This window comes from Schistocerca serialis, chromosome 1 (assembly GCF_023864345.2).
Source record: "Schistocerca serialis cubense isolate TAMUIC-IGC-003099 chromosome 1, iqSchSeri2.2, whole genome shotgun sequence".
Lineage (NCBI taxonomy): Eukaryota > Metazoa > Arthropoda > Insecta > Orthoptera > Acrididae > Schistocerca > Schistocerca serialis.
The window spans coordinates 391,084,199-391,107,760 of record NC_064638.1 but is presented as its reverse complement, the minus strand read 5'-3'; the positions used below and the strand labels follow the sequence as shown (position 1 = coordinate 391,107,760).

At 42.5% G+C, this 23,562-nt stretch overlaps 1 protein-coding gene across 1 annotated transcript in view; it reads right to left on the bottom strand.

Annotated features, from left to right (window-relative positions):
• Positions 1 to 23,562, bottom strand: part of LOC126471404 (bifunctional glutamate/proline--tRNA ligase) — a 252,116-nt gene that overhangs the window by 199,260 nt on the left and 29,294 nt on the right. Inside the window, exon 2 of the mRNA XM_050099536.1 lies at positions 6,129 to 6,313. Within this exon, the coding sequence (XP_049955493.1) occupies positions 6,129 to 6,313 (185 nt within the window). The remainder of the gene's footprint in view (positions 1 to 6,128; positions 6,314 to 23,562) is intronic.

Genomic DNA, 23,562 nt, shown 5'->3' with positions numbered 1-23,562 from the left:
CAGCATCCTGTTAGCCCTGCTGACCATCCATTTTGGTGGCTTCTCTTCAGGTAACACTCCAACGGTACGTTGATGTGAAGTGGGATGTGGTCCCTGGAATGAAGGTCATCAATGATCCACTGAACAGAGATTGTGAGAGCTGGAGAGCAGAAAAAGAGGTTGATGGCTTAGAATGACTCCATAGCAGTACAGATATCAGTGTGAGTACCTGTGTGGAGGAGGCACAGCTCATGAGATGTCATGAGGCTCTCCAAAACCTGACTGCAAGGGCAAGTAGCCAGTGTGGATGCCGGTGATTTGAGCCACATGATAGGCATTGAAGTCTCCCAGTAGGAGAAATAGTAACGGGACTTGGTCCACAAAATCTATGAGAATCTTTGAGTTTATTGCATCTTACAGAGGTATATACAGCTAGCAAACAGTGATCCTCTGGCAACCCTGAATTTTCACAACTGCTTGCAGATTGGTAGCCAGGAAGAGATCAGAGGAGTGATGCTCGTTACTGACAAACACAACAATCCCTCCCTTGGCCCTGTCTCCAGTCAAGTCATCCTTTCGGTGAAGGGTATAGCCCTGGGCTACACAGGCACAGAGGGCATTCCCATGCTAGCAGTTATAGTTCCTCCATATGTGTCCTGCACCCATTAATGATCCACTGGAGGATGGGAACCATCTATCATGGGGGTAGCACCTTCATCCTGACTTCCTGCTGGGGAGGGCAGATCACAATGGGTGGAGGATGCCTTGGTAAGAGATGATTGCCCCAGTTCAACATCGAGGTCCATCGCCTCCAAAGAAGATTCGATAGAGACGTCAGATAGGATGGCATTGACATCCGTCAGTGGGAAATTCTTTGCCATTGACTTAACTTTTTTGTCTGAGGAGGCTTTGAGGCCACAACATCGTAAGTGGTAACAGTAGTGACAACACTGGACGGCGGACAAGACTTGACCTTTGGAGGGGGCAGAAGCTCCACAATGTCAGCAACCATGGCCTTTTCTATAGTTCTGGAGGGAAGGGGGTGGACTTCAAAGGAACTGCAGCATCCCAGGTGCATTGACAAACACAAGTACTACTGCTGACAATAGCAACTTCAATTTGTGTAACAGCATCAGTTTTCTGGCCTGGCTATTTGAGAACGGAAGTAAAGAAGGCATCATCATATGAGATTTGCTTTGTCATTTTGATCTCCAGGATCTTCCGTTCTTCAAGGAAAATACTGCAGTCCCAACTCCAGACAGGGTGATGCCCAGTGCAGTTGACACACTTTGGAGGAAGAGGAACAATCAACACAGTTGTGGGTGGCTTTACCACATTTGCCACAAGGCTTCTCCTTTGCAACCAAGCCCTGCCCAAAGTTCTGTCATTTAATATATCACACAGGGTTTGGGAAATAAGGTCATACATTTAGACATAGGAAACCTGCCTTAATATGTTCTGGAAGTTTGGTGCTGAGTCTGATTTGACAAGATTGTCATTTGCCCATTTCATAACGTTTTGCATGTCACCAATACCTTCATGGGGCAACTCAGCTTTCAGTTCTTCATGGGGAATATCAACTATATTCCTGCAAGTCACAACACTTTCACTGTAGTTCAAAGTGCTGTGCAATTCAGTTTCTATACACAATTCCTGAGGTACTGACGTTTTTGAAGGTTCTTTAGTTGTTGGGATAAAGTTGCTTCAATCAATAGTGTGTCCCATTGCACAAGCACTTAACAGATTCTAAGGATACAGCAATGCCCTCTAAATCTTTCTGTACATACAATGGAGAAACTTTGTCAAAACTGTCCTCTTTTCTTTTAACTATAATAAACACATTCTGAGAAACAGCATCCATTCTGTTACTATTGACTGAATCAGGACTGACTTGGCCAAGCCCTATTGTTAAAGAGTTGGTTGTTGGAACCTTACAGTGGCCCAACCTTTCTGCAGGGAGAAGGAAGGAAAAATTTCAAAGAATCCATTTTGGTACCACATGCAGCTAGGGAAAAAAGTGTCCACTCAGACTGAGCCCTATGTACCTGAGTAAACCTTAGACAACTGAGATGTAGTAGGTTCCTCAGAGGTTGTCTGTTAACGGCGGTTCCACCTCAACAGTCACGCATCTAATCAGCACGCAGCACACCTTGAGATTTAAGGTCTTTTTATAGAGGTTTTTGCCATCCTTGCAATCAAGGGGATCAAGCCAAGATCCCCATTCCCTGTGACACACACACACACACACACACACACACACACACACACACACTGTTCCACCGCCACACTGCACGTTGGTAGCTGAAGTATGCCCACGGCTTACGGTGACAGCAGGCTGGTGGCACTAACCTGTCCCCAGCTCAGAAACATCGGGTTCACAAAGCCTGTATCCAGCAAACGGTGAACTGCTGAGGGCTCCAGTCATTTCAGTTACGCTGAAAAGCGAGCGCGAGCACACCACACACACACACACACACACACACACACACACACACACACACACACTGTTCCACCGCCACACTGCACGTTGGTAGCTGAAGTATGCCCACGGCTTACGGTGACAGCAGGCTGGTGGCACTAACCTGTCCCCAGCTCAGAAACATCGGGTTCACAAAGCCCGTATCCAGCAAACGGTGAACTGCTGAGGGCTCCAGTCATTTCAGTTACGCTGAAAAGCGAGCGCGAGCACACCACACACACACACACACACACACACACACACACACACACACACACACACACACATTCTTTTGTAAACCAGCACCAGTGGTGGTGATTTTCGCTTGATTTCTCACTTACATTGGGAAATGCCATCTGCTAGCACATCGATGTTTTTCTACATTAAACACTGATAATTTTGGTCTAATTTTTAGTTGTTCTGCAGCGCTATTCATTTATATTTTTCATAGTACACTTTTACGCACACCACTGTAGTGCGCGTAAAAGTGCGCTGTGTTGGAAAACATAAGAAATGCATAGTGCTACAGAACAACTAAAAATTAGACCAAAATAATCAGTGTCTAACGCAGAAAAACATCAAGGATGTGCTAGCAGACAGCATTGCCTGATGTAAGCGAGAAATCAGGCAAAAATCACCATCATTGATGATGCTTTACCTCAATAACGTGAACTGTGCCTGGTGAAAAAACATCACACATTTTTTTAGTTGCAATAACAGGAAGAAATACAATCAAGAATTGTAAAGCTACTATGGACAATATGGCCACACAAATGAAGAATCTTATTTTTCAGATTATTTATTTTCTTTCTGTTCTGTGCTGTTCCAGCCTCAGTCACCTGGAGTGCTGAACAAACAATAGATTGAACAATGCAGTACTTCCTTTTCTGAATGTAGGGTCATCTGGTTCACAAAATTAATATTTGTGTTACTTTTATTTGTGCGTAATTTGATAGAAACTGTTGATCCTCAGAATCATACCCATTTACACACACACACACACACACACACACACACACACACACACACACATGTACATACAGAAGTGCCCCTGCTCCCCATATACAGAATTTAGGTTTGTAGTTACTTTTCTGCCTCTTGCAAAATGTGTTTTTGTGCTTTCTCTCGCACAGAGTAGTGCAACACAAAATTTTTCAGAGTAGCACATTCCACTATTATACTCTTAGACCGAAGAAAGATTTTCATTAGAGTAGAAAAATGCTGTTTAGGTATTAATTATCAAAAGAATTTTCACTGTCCATGCTTCACTCTTGGTTTGTGCAGAGAGGATACGAAAAGCATGAGTACAGGACATCTGCAAGGTGGCATTTACGATTTATTTACAGTCCAAGCCCTGGTGGTGGGTAGATGACCTCCTGTTGAGTGCACTAAAAGCTTTGTAGATATAGTGTTGCTCACATAATACACGCCTGAACTTTCTTGTAATTTAATTATTGAGGTTCATAAGTTCTGTTATTGTAACTACCTAACTGAGAAGAATATTATTTACCGATTCGTAAAAGAAAAAGATGCAAAAGTCTACCTATTTACATAACTTAAAGAATGAATGCTATTAGGTCTTCAGGTGTTCATTTGTTTTCATCTGCTCTAGGAGAAAGATGAGTGTTAAATGTAATTGCTGATTCTGCGAAAGAGCATAAACTGAACATTGAGAGAGAGAGAGAGAGAGAGAGAGAGAGAGACGGGGGAGGGGGGGGGCAATTAAACAGGAGGGGGGTGGGGGCAAGAAAGGGTGTCATCTATACCACAGAAAGTGGAAAGTGACATAGTAACAAGCACACAAACATGGGATAGGGTACCATGGCACGCAAACAGTTTGGCCAATGCAACAATAGACAGCGTAAGTGTTAACTCTGATACGCAAGCGCTAATGGATTTGTTTAAAGTAAGCAGGATGTAAATATGGAGAAATTTCATAATGGAAAGTTATAAATGTGAGAGAGATAACTTGTGCATCCAAGTTGTTTTTTAAAAAAGATGGGGTGGACAATTGTTTGTAGGTATGGGAGAGAAAATGGACACACAGACCATGAGAAGGAGTGGGCTAATCCTTGGTCACTTGAATCTATGGAAGGAATGACTTGTGCCATTCCTTTTATGTGAAGAGGTAAGTAGAGGTACACCCATATCCCAAAGATGTTAAAGTATGTATACAGTATCGGCACAAAGGGTAAGGTGTAAGTGAGTTCTTGCAAAGGTGGGAAGCTGTTGTGTGACTAACAGTCACACTAATGAAGTATCCTTGAAAATAGCCAAAAAATTGTTCCTTTTCTACATCAATAAATTTGAGAACACTGTGTTGTTATAGAGGATTTGACAGCTGTATAATCACCCACAGTAGTAGATAATTACCAACTATCAAGCTGAACAAATAATCTTAAGAAAGCAGCAAGAATTTTCAAAGATATAAGAAAACAGAATTGGATGATATCACTATCTAATACAAAAACAAATACAATGAAGTTGTAGTAGCTTGTACAATAAATACAGACACTATTTTTATTTGTACAATAAAGGAAGACAATGAAGTTTAGACAACTGAGACCTTAAGTTAAATAACAACAGGCATTTAATGACATCTGTAGATTATAGAGGGATTGTAATTAGCTCTGTAAGTTAAGTTTTGCGATATTTTTTGTCCAAGTGGGGGAATCTGTAGCGTACCCTGAAATTCTTCAGAGTAGAATGTCCCACTGTTAAACTCTTAGACCAATGAAAGATGTTTCTGAGAGACTGAAAATGTTTAGATAATTAGTATATTGAGAATTTCCAATGCGTGCATGTCAATTTTGGTTTGTGCAAAGACAATGCCAGAAGTATGAGCACAGGATATTGGCAAGGTGCAATGCTGTCAAGGTGGCGTTTATACTTTGATGACTTGGCTTGGCAGTAGTTTGGAAGGCACAGAGCAAGCACCTCTGCTGACAGTGTAAATACAGCAGAAACAGTTGACAGAAGCTGGAGAGAAATGTCATTCTTTTATCTGCTGGTCTGAGATTCACTTTAGAGTCTGTTGTACTGAGTAATAAGACATTTATCACCCAACATTGTAAATGTTAAATATGAAAACAGTCATATACAGAAGAGTTCTTTAACAGGACAGATACGTCATTTCACAGTGGGTTGGTGTAGATGTGAACTCTCTTAAAGCCCTTGACCCTCTGCAGTTGGAGACGATCTGCCACACAGAATTAATGGCACTGCATATCAGGTACACTGCATCAAGAAAATATGAGAAGGTGGCGATAAATCTTCAATAAGGTGAAAGTGCTCATCAACAATGTCAAGGTGACAGACAGTAAGTTTTTGGTCCAGTTACAACCCATAACCAGAGCCGGAACACTTCAACAGAATATTACTGGATTCTTGCACATGTTCTGGATTACGTCTTAATAGCACCATCAATAGCAGATTATCTTTCTCTAATACATTTAACAATTAAGAAGATCATAATTTTTTAATTTAAATTTTCTGTCTGTGATTTACACACATAATGCAGTAGAAGAGCATGAAATTCTTTCTACCCTCATTCAAGAAGTATTATACACAAAAAACTACAAACCAGGAAATAAAACACACAATAAATTTGTGAATTAAAGCAACTTTTACAAATTTAGTTTTTAATAACACAAGAAAGTATTAAAATATGGAAAACTATTCAAACACATACCTCTGTTCGCTCCAGGATGGTAGTGCCATATAATGCATGTGAAGGTGCTGATCTAGCCAAATATCGACTAACTGTGTGGTCATTACTGAAGACTTTATCATCTGACACTTCAAAAGCTGTTTTAGAGCCCCATTCCAGTTTCGTTGGTATGGTGGATCTGACAGCTTCTGCCATAATCAGTGCACCTGTTAAAATTCAAGTAAATGACAGTTTTTCACATGTTAAATCACTATACAATTAGACAGGTTCTAGAAACTAGAAAATGGAACTTACAGGAGGAACTTCAAACTTTATTTGATCAGTCAATTTACTGCCAAATAATAATAATAATAATAATAATAATAATAAATGTGTTTTTCTCTTTTTCCCAAATACTGATTCATCCCCACACACACAGAATCACTGTTACGACCACAACTGGGACGTCTGGGGAAAAGCGGTTGGGTTCTCTAACTGTAATCCAGGCCTGAACCAGGTAAATTAACATAATTACATCTTTGGCAACCAGAAACCAACACCCATTAGCCCAGCTATCTCAAGGACCCAATAAATGTATGTCAAGTAATCCTCTGAAATCTTTGTTCAATGTTACAAACACTCTTTCCATGAAAGACTTATGATGATGGAGTGTGTATATCCTAACGGTAATTCATGGGAGGTGTTGCAAGTAGTGAAGTTTATGATGCAGCAAAGGGTCATACATAAAAAAATCATGCCTTCTAAGCAGAAACGTAAGTATAATTGAATGCGCTCTATTCTTACTTTGAAGTAAATGAGTTATTTCTAATGTGCCTATGTTACTTCGTGCGCGAGTTGTTACTTGTTTGTAGTTAAGTTTGTTTCAGAGAATCCTGGACAGAAAGCACAGGGTGCTTAACAGTTGCAACATGTTCTCCATATATATCATCCACAGAAAACACCTGGATGTGGCTTATTAAGAAACTTGTATGATTTTATTACTATAGTTGGTGAACACTGGCATGGAGTAGAGGTGTCAAAATAATATTCAATATATAAAAGCAAAGTAGTGTGGGATGTAATAAAACAAGAAACTGGAAAAGGCAGAAACAAATGTAACAACACACAAATCAAAGATCAGGTAAGATAATACAAAATCCTTATGAATTAACAAATTTTGTAGACAACTATTTCTCTGGCACTGCACGCAGTTCATAACAACATTTATCTTGTGGTGACATATACTTTCAATTCTTAGATTTGGGTTCTCTTCTTGAGATTGGAGGCACATAACACGAGCACAATTTTGAAATTGCAGAAAAGGGCCACAAGAATAATAACTTAAAGTAGCAGTTGGCCTCTTTGTAAGAACAATTTTAAAAAAATGAGGATCCTTACTGTAGCATGTGAATACATCTACCAATTTTTCCAATCTGTAGTGCATATCTTTCTTACTAAGTATTCCACTAATAGCTGTACACACAATCACTGAACAAGAGACAGTTTGGACCTACACACACACACACACACACACACACACACACACACACACACACATATACACACACACACACAGCATTTTCTGTCAGGTAATTAAACTGCCCAAGGAAATGAGAGAGATCACTAAAATACATCTCTTCACAAAGGCAGCTAAAGCATTCTTCACAAGTAATGAAAAAATTATATTTTTTGTGAACAAGTCATTAACAGTTAACTGAGTACTGAACTCTTGTTTTAAGTGGAAATAATTAACTTTTTACATTATAAAATGCACTCTACTCACTTATTTGTAGTCCAATCTTTGTGGCTCATAAATTATGAAAATTTGCATAATGTAACTTTTGGTAAGTGTTGAAAGTCTATTTTTAACCATTTACTTTGTGCTACAATGCATGATAGGTGTGAATGTTACCATGGGATAGTCAAACACGATACGATAGTCACACAGGAAGTGATATGTGTAGACTGTGGGCTGGAATTCCAGTCGTGCAAATGCAGAGGAGAATTGAATAGGGAACTCAACAAGGCTCTCCCCTGGAATTGTAAACACTGCAAAAAAGGCAGGAGAATAGCCGAACTGGAGACAAAGATTTGTGCCCTTCAGGCTGAATTAGAATCTGCGAAATTTGAACAACATATGTTGAAGGAGAAAAAAGATTGTGGGAACTGGATAAAGGTACCAAGCAATAGGCGAAATGGGAACAGCACTACAACTTCATCTACATTTGAGTTTATATTATCTACTAAGTTTGACTTATTACTTGAAGAAAGAAGAGAAGAGCCACATCCCACTATAGGTTATATGGGGGCAGCAGACTTCTAGCAAAGAAACTTAGTGCAGTGACTACCAAAAAAGAAAAGTAGAAAGGGTCTTGCTGCTCGGTAGTATCCATGGGTGACATGTAGACCAGATGGTACAGGATTGATTGATTGACTGATTGAGGGGGTTATGGGCCTAAATGGCAGGGCCATCAGCACCGTGATTCCAAAGTTACTTGCATAAGTAGAGGGTCTGCTAAGAGTGGGTGGTTCCCGTCAGAGGGGTCAACCTTTAAAGCGAGGAAGTTAAAACACACGCAGAAGGCATAAAAGGGAAGGGCAAACATAAAAATTGGAAAACAGAGGGATGAGAGAGTAGTCTTTGCACAGGGAAGTGGTCATGGGTCCCCAGACCTAGAAAATACAGAGAGAGGTCCCAACCAGATTCACCCTACCCCTGTTCTAGGAGTAAAGCAAAACATTCTATCTGAGACTAAAAACTACTCTCATGTAGGCAACTGAGGACCAGTTCAGCCATCTGTGACTATAAAGACAAGGAATTCGGAAGACTATACTCAGTAAGAAGCACGAAAAGGAGACATTCCACCAATATATGGGATACCGTCAGTTTGGCTACACAGCCACATTGTGGGGATGGCTTGTTTCGCAAGAGAAAAAAAATGGGCGAGCCTGTATGACCAACACGTAGACGACACAAGACAGGGACTCCTGAGAGGAGGCGAAGGATTACTGAGAGCGGTAGTGCACCAGATGTAATTCCACTTTTGGGCAAAGAGACAATTGATGTGTATCTCCATATCTGCACCTGGAATCATGAAAAGGAATGGAGGGGTAAGTACCTGGCTCTCTAGCCAAACGGGCAGCCAGTTCATTCCCAGGGATGCTCACATGACTTGAGACTGAGAGAAAGACAACTGAGCAGGCGGCATAGCCAAAGGCAGAGAGGATAGCAGTGGCTAAAGGGTGACAAGAGTAGAATCAGTCTATAGCCTACAAGCTGCTTATTGAGTTGGCACATATTAAAACACTGTGGAGTGAGGCCTGAGTAACAAAATAGAGGGGCCTTTTAATGACCAGCAGCTCTGCTGTGAACACGCTACATGATCCACGCAATAAATGACATTCCATGCCAGTAAGAGACATAAAAGCATATCCAACTTTATCATTTTAGAACCATCAGTCTAGAAGATGGTAATATCCTGAAATTCTTCATGGATGGAATGTACAAGACGCCAGAATATCAAAGGGACGACAGAGACCTTAGGAACTTGAAATAGGTCGGTCTTAATCCACGGTAGAGGCATCATCCGAAGGGGGGATGTGGGAGTAAACATACAGGGCACATTCCAGTGAGTGGAAATGGAGATCCTGACAGGGTGAAGGGAGAAATACCCTCTTCTGCGAGAAGACTGTTGATGGGACTAGCATAAGAGACACTGACAGCCAGATGCAACTGATATAATGAACAGGGTCAAGTAGTTTCAGAGTGGAAGGAGCCACCAAGCCGCCATGATCCTGACAGCAGAAATCTATCATGGACAAACCAAGAGTGCAGTAGAAATGGAAAAGAGTAGCACAGTCTGCACCCCTAGATATGTGGGCCAGGCGGCGGAGAGCATTAAGCTTCCGCATGCAGGTAGTCTTCAGGTGGCGAATATGGGGCAGCCATATCAGCTTTTCGTCAAAAATAAGGCTCAAGAAATGGGACCGTGCTACAATATCTAGTTGCTGGCTGCCTAAATAAAGTTCTGGGTTGGGGTATTCAGTGAGTTGACGGCGAAAATGCATAATCCACGTTTTGAAGGGATAGAACAGGAAATCATGGGAGAGGGCCCACGCAAAGGCCTGTTGGGTGGTGCCTTGGAGTTAGCATTCAGTAGATGCTACCGACTGGGAGCTACACCAGATGTAAAACTCAGAGACATACAACGCCACGGTAGCCAGAGGCCCAACAGAGGTTACAAACCTGTTGGTGGCAATGAGGAAGAGAGAGAGACACTTAACATAGAACCCTGTGGGATACCATCCTCCTGGATCCGAGGGATGCTGAGTGAACTGCCAACTTGAACCCGGAAGAGCCAGAAGGATAAAAACAGGTGGATAAAAATCAGAAGGGGACTGCAAGAGTCCCAGTCATGGAGAGTAACTAAAATGTGACAACACCAAGCAATGTTGTATGCCTTACATAGGTCAAAGAAGACTATGGAAACTTGCCAGAAGTTAGTAAAAGCCAGTCAGATTGCCGTTTCCAATCTGAGTAAATTGTCAGCTGGTGATTGTCCTTCCTGGAAGCCACACTGATACAGGGACAAAAGGCCCTGAGATATGAGTAACCAACATAACTGAAATCTAACCACCATCTGCATGTTGTTGCAAAGAGTGTCACAAATTATTCTGAAAGGACTGATGGATCAGTACACACAGCAAGCAGTAGGATAAGACCTTGGACAAAAAGAGTGTCGCTGGCGGCCCAGATCACTAGGGAGCTTACACCAAACCTGCAATGAAAATGAATACAGCCCCAGTGAGGAAACACAGTGCTCCCAGCTTTCCTTTTTACTCTGCTTAATAAGGTAGCGAGCCTTAGCACGAAGAAGCTTAAAAGCGATAAGTTTGGTCTGTTAAGGGTATCGTTTAAATCATTGCAGTGTCCGTCAGTTGTCCTGTATAGCGATTGCTACATCCTTGGTCCATTACAGGACCAATCAATGATGAGGGGAACCTGTGGATAGCAGTACCAGTAGCATGAAGAAGAGTGGCAGAAGCATCTTGCATGACTGCATCAATGCAGTTCGAGAGATAGGCGTTGAAGTGCACTGCACACGTATATAAATGCCAATTGGCTCTGCGTAATACCCACCGTGGGGGCCTGTCTGCCTGGAGGTGGCAGGGGAATGATACAATCACCGGAAAGTGGTCACTGCCACAAATATCTTCATGGTGTGACCAATGTAGGGAAGTCATGAGAGTAGGGGAAGAGATCACAAGTTCGACAGCAGAAAAGGTGCCATGAGCAGCACTGAAGGGGGTGGGGAACCTTCAATGAGGAGGCACATATCAAGGTCTGTAACAAGTTGGTCAATTTGAAGACCCTATCCATTGAAGTGGCATTCCCCCACAGAGGGTGGTGTGCATTGAAGTCCCTGAGGAGGAGGTAAGAGTCAGGAGTTGCTTTATTAAGTAGGCCAATCAACGTAAGGAAGTTGTCCACCTGGAGAGAGGTAGACATTTCATACAGTACTTGCTGGAATTGTTCGCACTTTTACTGCTATTGATTCCAGTTTGCTGCGAGGGGGAGACAACCACTGATGACATCGGTGTGAAACGAAGTGCGGTATGGTTCTGACAGAAAGCTCGATAACCACGAAATGCTGGAGAGTGGTCATAGCGGAAGCACGTTTCTTGAAGAACAAGACAGACTGCAGAATAAAGGAAACAAGCTGTTGCATTTCCGGTAGGAGACAGTAATATCCACTGCAATTCCACTGGGTTATCGTGTGGCAAGAGTCCAAGTGTAAACATAAAAAAGTTGAAGGGAAGTCAGTGCTCATCACCAACACTTCTCTTTTGGCTGCTGAGAAGGACAGGGCACAGAGGGAGAGCAGGCTTCTGAGAGGGGGACAAGATTGCATTAAGGAAGAGGTAGGAGGGAAAAGGGATGTAACAGAGGCAAAAGCAGAAGAAATCGACACTGGGTGGAGGTAGTAATATTTTTGGCGAGCCCTCAGTGTAAGACTGTCTATCTAGTAATTTGTACTATTGGATTTTCTTTTCTCTCTCTTCTAGCGAGCAAGGAGAGTAGCAGTCACGACAGTTGACACACAGGTGGCAGAACACAGGGGCTTCCCTCATGGGGTGCATGGCTACAGTCATCACATAGGGCATATGCCATACAGTGGAAAGACATATGCCCAAAACGCAAGCATAGAAAGCGCCTCATGGGTGGCAGGACACATGGCTTCAGGTTGTGTCAGTAACACACACTCTTCACTTTTTCTGGGAGGGTATCCCTCTCGGAAACCAGAATAAAGGCACCAACATTGGGTAACTCCAGATTAGCCAAGAGTTCGTCAGTTTACAGGATGAGGTCCCTATGACAAATTACTCTCTGGGCCATATTAAGAAACTTGTGAGTGGTAATAAGATACCAGGGCAACACCAAGGCAATCACAAGCACGAAGGACTGCAGATTGGATGGCAGAAGCAGCTTTGATCAACAGAGAGCCTGATCGTATCTTACTGGGACACTACACTTTGCGAAACTTGCCCTCTACATTCTCCACAAAAAAACAATGGCTTTGTGGCAGTAAATGTGTCCCCATCCATCCTAGTACAGACCAGGTGGTGGTAAAAGTGTTTCACCCCAAGACAGCGAGCCTGCCCCTTCTCCCAGCGTGTAGCCATAGAAGGGAAGGCTGTACGGTCGTACGAAGGAGCATTCAGTCATCTGCTACCACTTGCAGAGAGGGTTATTTGAGAATGGCCAAGTTTCTGCAGCTTGATATGGTTCATGTGCCAAGCATCCACCCTGATACCATCCACTCAAATCAGGAGTGCTCCCCATGGGCACCACCCGCCACAACAATGGCTGTTTGGCATGGCGGCCATTGCCGAGAGTTCCAATGCTGCAGGGTGACAAGCAACCACTCCTTGGCATACATAAGGAGGGAACAGCCCAGGTATCAGTACTGTGATCACTGTGTCATTAGGGCACACAGCCATATGTGTACATAACAGCCCAACACACCGACTGGCTACATGCACTGGTGACCTAGTGAGACAAAGGGAGGCTATGGTGGGGAAGGGAGGGGGGAAAAGGGGGGGGGGGAAGAGAGGAATCCATGCCATAGACACTATGGCTCATGCTAAAAGAGAGAAAATTTAGAAGTAGAGGTCAAAACTGCAAGGGGGCACCAAAATGTCCAAAAGGATGAAAGAGAATAGGCAAAAGGAACAAAATTGCAAGGAATACAGGGAACTAGATAGATAGTCAGGTTGACATAAATCGGAACATCAAGAGAGGTGAAGGAGAGGGCAGCGGGGAAAGAGGGATGATGGGGAGCGAGGGGCACAGTGACGTAAATGCAGCCTGGGAAGAAAGAATGGGCTGCAATAGCTCAGGGGTCCGTGTGCGCCACACACAAATTCACGAAAGAATCACAAGTCTTCGGAGGGGGGGAGGGGGCTGGTGGTACAGGGCAAATCAGGAACACAGAACACGTCACAAGTATTGTTATGCCAAGTGCTAGCCTTAGCCAGGACACAGAGAACATCGGGAATATTTGTATAGATTTCGACAAGGATGGTGAGGTTATCACAGTAGATGAAGCAGGGAACAGTCTGACTAAAGACAGAAATTACAGCATTAGGGTTGACCTAGATGAAACAGAAGTAGCAGTTACACACCCAAGTGAGAGTTCTGCGGAGGGTTGCAGTGTCATGATCAGTCCTAGGTTAATACAGCTGTGAGCCATATGAACACTGAGTTGAGCAGGCTGCTGCTGACTGAAATAAAATCACACGAGAGTGCAATCCTGTTGCTACAACTGGGAGATGGGTATATACTAGGCACAGCCTACTACATCTGAATAAGAGAGAGAAATATAAATTGGCTGACCATCTTACAGCAGCAAATGAACAGGACCATCATCACAAGATGCCTGTGGTTACTGGTGTCAAAGAGGTCCCTTTTTTATGTTAGCATCAGCATTCAGGCATCCTATTATGAAAGAGCATGAAATAACACAAGAGCCACACAAAAAAGTAAGGTTATCTAATTTCATCACAATATCAGGGGCTGAGTAATAAGGTAGGGGAGCTTCTTGTCTGTTTACAAAATTTATAGAGCCCTGGGAAGACAGACATTCTATGCACATGACCACAGGGTTAAAGAAGCTAAATATAAAAGATTACACTCTAGCATTTTACTCATGTAGAACTAATATGGGAAATGAAGGAGTTGTCACATTATTAAGACAGACAGGTCCAAAACATTGGGAAACGTAGATCTTTCAGTGACCAGCACAAGGAAGTACGTGCTTGTGAATTAATATTGAAAATAACAAAGTTGCTCTAACTTACCAATGTTTGATATGGAATGGGTGGCAGCTGTCATAATGAAGGTACTGTTGCTTGTTAGTGGGTCAAACGGTCCCTTCCCTACAGCTTAGGTCTTCGTGGCAAACGAATCTGCTCCAGTCCTGAATCCCTGAACCATTACACCAATAACCTGAAAACAGCTTTCGCATCCCGTCCCGACCTGGTACAGAAGCAAATAGCTAGAGCCACTTCCTCATCCCCTCAAACCCAGAACCTCCCACAGAAGAACCCCAAAAGTGCCCCACTTGTGACAGGATACTTTCCGGGACTGGATCAGTCTCTGAATGTGGCTCTCCAGCAGGGATACGACTTCCTCAAATCCTGCCCTGAAATGAGATCCACCCTTCATGAAATCCTCCCCACTCCACCAAGAGTGTCTTTCCGCCATCCACCTAACCTTCGTAACCTCTTGATTCATCCCTATGAAATCCCCATACCACCTTCCCTGCCCTCTGGCTCCTACCCTTGTAACCGCCCCCGGTGTAAAACCTGTCCCATGCACCCTCCCACCACCACCTACTCCAGTCCTGTAACCCGGAAGGTGTACACAATCAAAGGCAGAGCCACGTGTGAAAGCACCCACGTGATTTACCAACAGACATGCCTACACTGTGAAGCCTTCTATGTGGGAATGACCAGCAACAAACTGTCCATTCGCATGAACGGACACAGGCAGACAGTGTTTGTTGGTAATGAGAATCACCCTGTGGCTAAGCATGCCTGGGTGCACGGCCAGCACATCTTGACACAGTGTTACACCGTCCGAGTTATCTGGATACTTCCCACTAACACCAACCTATCAGAACTCTGGAGATGGGAACTTGCCCTTCAATATATTCTCTCTTCCTGTTACCCACCAGGCCTCAACCTCTGCTAATTTCAAGTTGCCGCCCCTCGTACCTCATCTGTCATTCGACAACATTTTTGCATTTGTACTTCCGCCTCAACTGACATCTCTGCCAAACCTCTATGCATTTACATATGTCTGTCTGTGTCTGTATATGTGCGGATGGATATGTGTGTGCGTGCGAGTTATACCTGTCCTTTTTTCCCCCTCAGGTAAGTCTTTCCGCTCCCGGGATTGGAATGACTCCTTACCCTCTACCTTAAAATCCACATCCTTTCGTCTTGCCCTCTCTTTCCCTCTTTCCTGATGAAGCAACCTTGGGTTGTGAAAGCTTGAATATTTGTGAGGAGAGCTTCTGTAAAGTTTGGAAGGTAGGAGACGAGGTACTGGCAGAAGTAAAGCTGTGAGTACCGGGCGTGAGTCGTGCTTCGGTAGCTCAGTTGGTAGAGCACTTGCCCGCGAAAGGCAAAGGTCCCGAGTTCGAGTCTCGGTCGGGCACACAGTTTTAATCTGCCAGGAAGTTTCAGATATAATGTTATCTGTGATGAAGCTCAAAGCAAGGAAATAACTATTTATTTATTTAGAGTTCTGCAGATCCACATGTAAACATCACACAGGATACAGAAAGAGTTAAGTTTTGCAAATTACTGTTTAGCACATAATTACATGATATGAAAGATATAAATAATACATGAGTAACTGAAATTTTTGAGTACACATGAGCTAGCATACATTATTCATTAGGAATATACAGATGTATATAAATTTGATAATAAGTTATACTGCACACAGACTAGGAGTGATATTATGCCATGTGAGTAAGAAATTCATCTATATTATAACAATATCCATCTAGAAGGAACTGCTTTAGTTTTTCTTTGAACTCGAACAAAGGAAAATATCTTTATTTAAATTTGGGAATGTTTCTAACCAGATCTTTAATTTGTGATCGGAGAGCATTACAAATCTTTAGAGTCACTGTATAGAATCCCCATACTCTTCTTTTTAGATCATAGTGGGTATCAAGTTTCCTCTGGGTGTTATAATTATGGAATGAGCTATTAGTTTTGAGTAAGCTGCTGTTTTCAGTAACAAAGCATGCCAGGGAAAATATATATTGTGCACAGTTGTCGCAAAGATTTTAAGATTTCTAACAGATATCTGCACGAGTGCCTAGGATGGACTCCAAACATAATTCTTAGAGCTTGCTTTTGTGCACAAAACACTTTCTCTTTTTTACCTAATTGTTGATTCTCCCAGTATATTGTACCATATGCTATAAGTAGATGAAAATAACCAAAAGTATGCTTTTTTTATTGGGATCATCCCCCTATGGCTAGATATAATTCTTAAGGCAAGTGTTGCTGCAATTAATCTTTTGCACAGGTCTTGAATATTGTAGTGCCACTTCAGTTTGCTGTCCATATGCAGAGTGAAAAACTTGGGAGGACTCTTTACCACATCTGCGAAAGTATTGTTCTTTATGTCATTTAATATATTTCCTGAAGTATTATTCACTGTTATAGTTAGTGGTGTCTCCAGCAAATGATGACCTCCATGTTCTGTGTAGATTAGCAAATCATTCATAAATATTAGAAAAAGCAGTGGACCTAATACTGAGTCTTGAAGGACAACAATAGCAATGGAGACCCAGTCTGAAGATACATTGGCATTCTGCATTCCTTCCATGATTACCTTCTTAAGATTCAAGCCACTTGACTACAGCTCCACTCATTCCCAAGGTTTTGGCTCTAATCAGGAAAATATGGTGGCTAACACTATCAAAAGCTTTTGACAGGTCATAAAATATTCCAACCCATGTCCTATTGTCATTTATGGATTCCAAAACATTGCCAACAAATTCATGTATTGCATCATTTGTTGATATCCCTTTTTGGAAACCAAACTGGCAATTGCTGAGAACGTTTTACTGGGTGAGGCAAATAAAAGTGGCGTGGACGAGTGGATAAAATTGCACGTTAATTTGTGGCAGCATTACCGGAAGAGGAAAAGACTCAGTTACTTCCAACAGGATGGAGAAACTGTCCATACAGCTGGCCGAACCTTGGAGCACATTTACACAATCTTCCCGTCTGGCAGAGTTGTTAGCAGATGTCAGTCTGGTCATGGCCCTAGCTAGCCGCTCAAGTCACCTGATCTGTCAGGGTGCGATTACTTTGTGTGGGGAACCCTCAATTCTAAGGAGTATCATAACAATCCTTATAGTCTTCAAGAACCCAAATACTGCTGCAGAATATTCCTGATAAAACTGCAATAATTCCAGCAATCCAGCTTCGATCTGCCTTCAGCAATTTGACGATCGGGGCCCACGTGTTTCTTTCTACCTCGGAACTCTGTTCTCCAGGCTACTTTTATCTGCCCCACTCTGTACTTACTAAGACGGGCAGCCACTCTGCAGTGTATAAATTTTTCCAGTACCTCAGAAAAAACTAACAGGGGGGCCATCACAACTGCTAATCACAGATTTTGATGAGTCTTTAAGTATGATGCAGAGGGACCTTTTGAAGGTACCTGGCTAGTGGCTCCTCTTGTGACAACCCCTAGTTTCTGGGAAAAACCATGTAGCATTTTTATGCTTGCAAGTATATCTGTAATGTTAATCATGTTTCAATGTGGCAAGCATAGTGCAGAGGCTAAGATTTGAGGCTACTTCATTGATGATATGGGTTCAAATATTACCCATGTATTTTTTTGGATCTATTCCATAGAACATCATTTAACAGTATAATGAGGCAAAATTGTTAAAAAATTATCCCATCCGAATATACTACACTTTGCCAACCCTGTGATGTTTCTTCTTTTTACAGGCAAGTTAAAATTTTCATGAAAAAATTCAAAATGCCTCGAGCTGCTAAAAAGTAATAGAGAAATTGCTGCAAGAGGAAATTCCATAAACATACATTCTTTAAGTCTGCATTGATTTAGCACACTTGCTACATCAGGAATGAGCAAATATGTGTGATTTGCATTGAAAATGACTCATGAAAGAACAACCCTTTTGAATTTAAATAAACTATGTTTTCCAATACGTTTTGTTAATGTGCATCGTGCTCTATGAATTTGTGATGCAGCTGCTACTATGATGAATACTACCCACAATTCAGTTCTATAATAGCTCGTAGTAGCGAGTAAGGTGATTATTTAATCTACTCTGTAACGAAACAGAATACACAGTTGACAAGAATTTACTGTAACGACTGATTCATTAATGAAGTTACTCCGGCGAAAATGTCTATTTTTGAATAATTTTGCACGATACATACTATTAAATGATACTCTTTGTGTTGGAACTGAAATAAGTACATGAGGAGGATTTGTGCCCACACCACCATCATATTGGCCATGAACTGTAGCCAGTCCCCTAATCTCACTAGGCAGAAACATTGCTAACATGGGTACACCTGGCATGCATAAAACTTGTGCATCCATTTTCTCGGAAACTTGGGACCGTCACATGAAAAGCTGCTACCTAGGTACCCAGGACTGGCCCCTGTACAACATATCTATGACTCATCAAAATCTATGATTAATAGGTCTGATGGTGCCCTTATGAGAGTAATGAAATTGGTTGATAGTTTGTAGCATCTGTTTTACCTCTCTTTTTATAAATTGGCCACATAATTCCTCCTTCAAGCACATATTCAAATATAGCATAGGACTTTATTTCGATACAGCAATATTTCAATGATTTACTGGAAATGTTATCAATTTCAGAAAAAGTTTTACTTTTTTTAAAGACAGAATTATTTTATTTCTTTCACTGTTGTTTTGCGAACATGCATACCATCTATTTTGTTAGTTAGTAAGAATTCTGTAGGTTTATTTATAGAACTGGATTTGTAACTACACTCCTGGAAATTGAAATAAGAACACCGTGAATTCATTGTCCCAGGAAGGGGAAACTTTATTGACACATTCCTGGGGTCAGATACATCACATGATCACACTGACAGAACCACAGGCACATAGACACAGGCAACAGAGCATGCAAAATGTCGGCATTAGTACAGTGTATATCCACCTTTCGCAGCAATGCAGGCTGCTGTTCTCCCATGGAGACGATCGTAGAGATGCTGGATGTAGTCCTGTGGAACGGCTTGCCATGCCATTTCCACCTGGCGCCTCAGTTGGACCAGCGTTCGTGCTGGACGTGCAGACCGCGTGAGACGACGCTTCATCCAGTCCCAAACATGCTCAATGGGGGACAGATCCGGAGATCTTGCTGGCCAGGGTAGTTGACTTACACCTTCTAGAGCACGTTGGGTGGCACGGGATACATGCGGACGTGCATTGTCCTGTTGGAACAGCAAGTTCCCTTGCCGGTCTAGGAATGGTAGAACGATGGGTTCGACGACGGTTTGGATGTACCGTGCACTATTCAGTGTCCCCTCGACGATCACCAGTGGTGTACGGCCAGTGTAGGAGATCGCTCCCCACACCATGATGCCGGGTGTTGACCCTGTGTGCCTCGGTCGTATGCAGTCCTGATTGTGGCGCTCACCTGCACGGCGCCAAACACGCATACGACCATCATTGGCACCAAGGCAGAAGCGACTCTCATTGCTGAAGACGACACGTCTCCATTCGTCCCTCCATTCACGCCTGTCGCGACACCACAGGAGGCGGGCTGCACGATGTTGGGGCGTGAGCGGAAGACGGCCTAACGGTGTGCGGGACCGTAGCCCAGCTTCATGGAGACGGTTGCGAATGGTCCTCGCCGATACCCCAGGAGCAACAGTGTCCCTAATTTGCTGGGAAGTGGCGGTGCGGTCCCCTACGGCACTGCGTACGATCCTACGGTCTTGGCGTGCATCCGTGCGTCGCTGCGGTCCGGTCCCAGGTCGACGGGCACGTGCACCTTCCGCCGACCACTGGCGACAACATCGATGTACTGTGGAGACCTCATGCCCCACGTGTTGAGCAATTCGGCGGTACGTCCACCCGGCCTCCCGCATGCCCACTATACGCCCTCGCTCAAAGTCCGTCAACTGCACATACGGTTCACGTCCACGCTGTCGCGGCATGCTACCAGTGTTAAAGACTGCGATGGAGCTCCGTATGCCACGGCAAACTGGCTGACACTGACGGCGGCGGTGCACAAATGGTGCGCAGCTAGCGCCATTCGACGGCCAACACCGCGGTTCCTGGTGTGTCCGCTGTGCCGTGCGTGTGATCATTGCTTGTACAGCCCTCTCGCAGTGTCCGGAGCAAGTATGGTGGGTCTGACACACCGTTGTCAATGTGTTCTTTTTTCCATTTCCAGGAGTGTATTAAGAAGTGATTGCTGAAAATATTAGCCACCATTTCATGACCATCCACTTTATTGCATCCATTTCTTAGAACAATCATTTCTTTGGCAGCTGAACTATTCCCTGTCTCATTTTTCACATATTTCCAAATGGTTCTAATTTTGTTATCAGAGTTATGAGTTTCCTTTTTTAAGCACATACTTCTGAATTTTTGTACCACCTTAGAGTACACCTTACACTGGCTCATCATTTCAGAATTGTTAGACATTCTAGCTGATGTACACCATTCTCTTTTTGTTTTACATGGAATTTTCATGCCCTGAGTACTCCATAGCTTATATGTAGTGTTAACACTGGGTTTCTCTAATTCTTTCCTTTGGTAACACTTCCTCGAAAAGACTTGTAGCCTGATTGATAAATCCATTAAATTTTAAGTTAACATCTGCAACATTATATACTTCAAATTAGTAAACTAGCTATAGTTTCTGTCTGTATATCTCCACTGTTTCTTTATTTAGTAATCTCATTGTCATCCAGACAGGTTTTGGTTTTATCTTAAGATTGAACTAGGGACAACAAGAATTACAGATTAGTGGTCTGACAGCCCATTTAATACTGGACTGACAATCAGGTTTCTGTGCCTAGCACTTTATTATGAATAGCAGAGTAATCACATAGATGTATCAACAAAAGCATTATCAGTTAAGGTAATAGAATGGCCAATTACTCTAGTGGGAAAATCTACTACTTGCACTCAATTGTAGAAGTTCATCAACTGCTCTACTTCTACTATGTTACTACTTTCAGCCAAGAAATTTACATTACAATCACCTAATATAACAAACATTTTTTGTACAATTTTGAAAAAGACTGCATTACTCTGAGAAAGATTCCCTACACGTGCTTTGTACACTGGTAATTTGACAACTGACGTACTAATTGCTGTCAGTTTCATGCCATACACAAAATTCTGTTCAGTACAAAAATTGGGACTTTATATACAACATTATTTCTAGCATAAATCACTACTCCACCTTTCTCCATGGTTGGTCTATAATAATGAGATGCTACACTGAACCTGTCAATGCACAACTAGTGACATAGTGAAACTTCCTGGCAGATTAAAACTGTGTGCCCGACTGAGACTCAAACTCGGGACCTTTGCAGGAGAGCTTCTGTAAAGTTTGGAAGGTAGAAGACGAAATACTGACAGAAGTAAAGCTGTGAGACCGGGCGCGAGTCGTGCTTCGGTAGCTCAGATGGTAGAGCACTTGCCCGCGAAAGGCAAAGGTCCCGAGTTCGCGTCTCGGTCGGGCACACAGTTTTAATCTGTCAGGAAGTTTCATATCAGCGCACACTCCGCTGCAGAGTGAAAATCTCATTCTAGTGACATAGTGTTCAGTGAAATGTAATATTTGCTTTTCAAATTCAATATAATGTACATTAATAATGAACAAATAAAGGAATTAATGATATTAGCTGCCAGTGGGCATTGAGTTAAATCCACGGGGAAAGCTGAAAATCTATGCCACTCCGAGATTCTAACACGGGTCCCCTGCTTACTAGGCAGATGTGCTGACCACAGCACTATCCAGACACAGTGGTCATTGCAACTGCACTGACTACCTTTGCATGCTTTCTGTCAGACCAGACCCAAATTCTCAACTTATCCACAAATTACTGATGCAGTGCTCCTTACCAATTATCCTCATTATTTGCGGCATTTCACAGATATCTGTAAGAGTTCGAGTGTGGTGTGCATCAGAACTGAAGTGATCATTGGTCGTCCATGCCTCAATTATATATGTGGTGTCTGTTCTCTCTGATATGTCAGGAAGAACATACACAATTTTCATCCTGCAGCCACTATGAACCAATACAAAAAGGAATTAATGACATTAGCTGCCAGTGGGCATTGGTTTAAATCAATTGGGAAATTAAAAAATTTGTGCTGGACTGGGATCCATACCTGCGTCCCCTGTTTACGAGAGATATGCACTGACCGCTGTGTCACCTGCACACAATGGTCATCAAAACTGCACAGACTACCCTCACACGCCTCCCGTCAGACCCAAATTTTCAATTTATCGACAAACTACTTATGTAGTGCTCTTGTCCATTATTCTCTTTACTCACGGCATTCCACTGATTCCCGTAAGAGTTCGAGCATAGTATGCATCCACACTAAAGTGATCACTGGCCATCCTCACCATAATTATATGTCATCCAGGTCATGTCCGAAAGAACAGACACAACATATATCATTACTAATTGGTTTATTTTATAGTTAAGTGCTGTTAAATTCTGGTAGACAATTGCTAGTGATTTGGACTTGTTTAAATTTGCACCTGCTTTAGAATTTTTAGACAGCACGCATATTGATGGCTTGGGCTTCTGAGTCTCTGCTACACCCTCTTTTTTTGCAGTAAAGGGTACCAAATGTTCCCCTGGAGTGTAGGAGTTTTATTACTTCTTAGTTTCACTACTCTTGTGGTTGCTGCTGGAGATTCCTATAATTCTGACTATGTAGTGTATTAAGAGTCCTGTGTGTCACTGGCACACGACACTGTATTTAAGTGTGTTGTCAAATCAGTTGCTAATAGTTGTTCTGATACTGGTACGAACAGATTTTGTACTTCTGTAATGAAACCTTTCACCGAATATGCTGCGCAAGATGCCAATTTAGATGGCCCAAGTGTTGATATTTCTGGGCAATGAAATTGTCACATATTTCTCTGCTTTGGTGATGGCAAGAGCATTTAAGATCTGCCTGTAAAGTTCTCTCTTCCTCTTAGAATTCCTATCTAACCCATGTCTTGTGAAGTCTTTCCTCAGTTAACTGTCTGCTTCAATAAATTTAACACGCTTAAAACTCTTATATACTTCCCTTAGTTTTTGATTCACTACATTTATTTGCTGGTTTCGATGAGCTTTCTATTAGGTCGTACCAGTGAGAAATGTTTACTAGAAAAGTATTCCT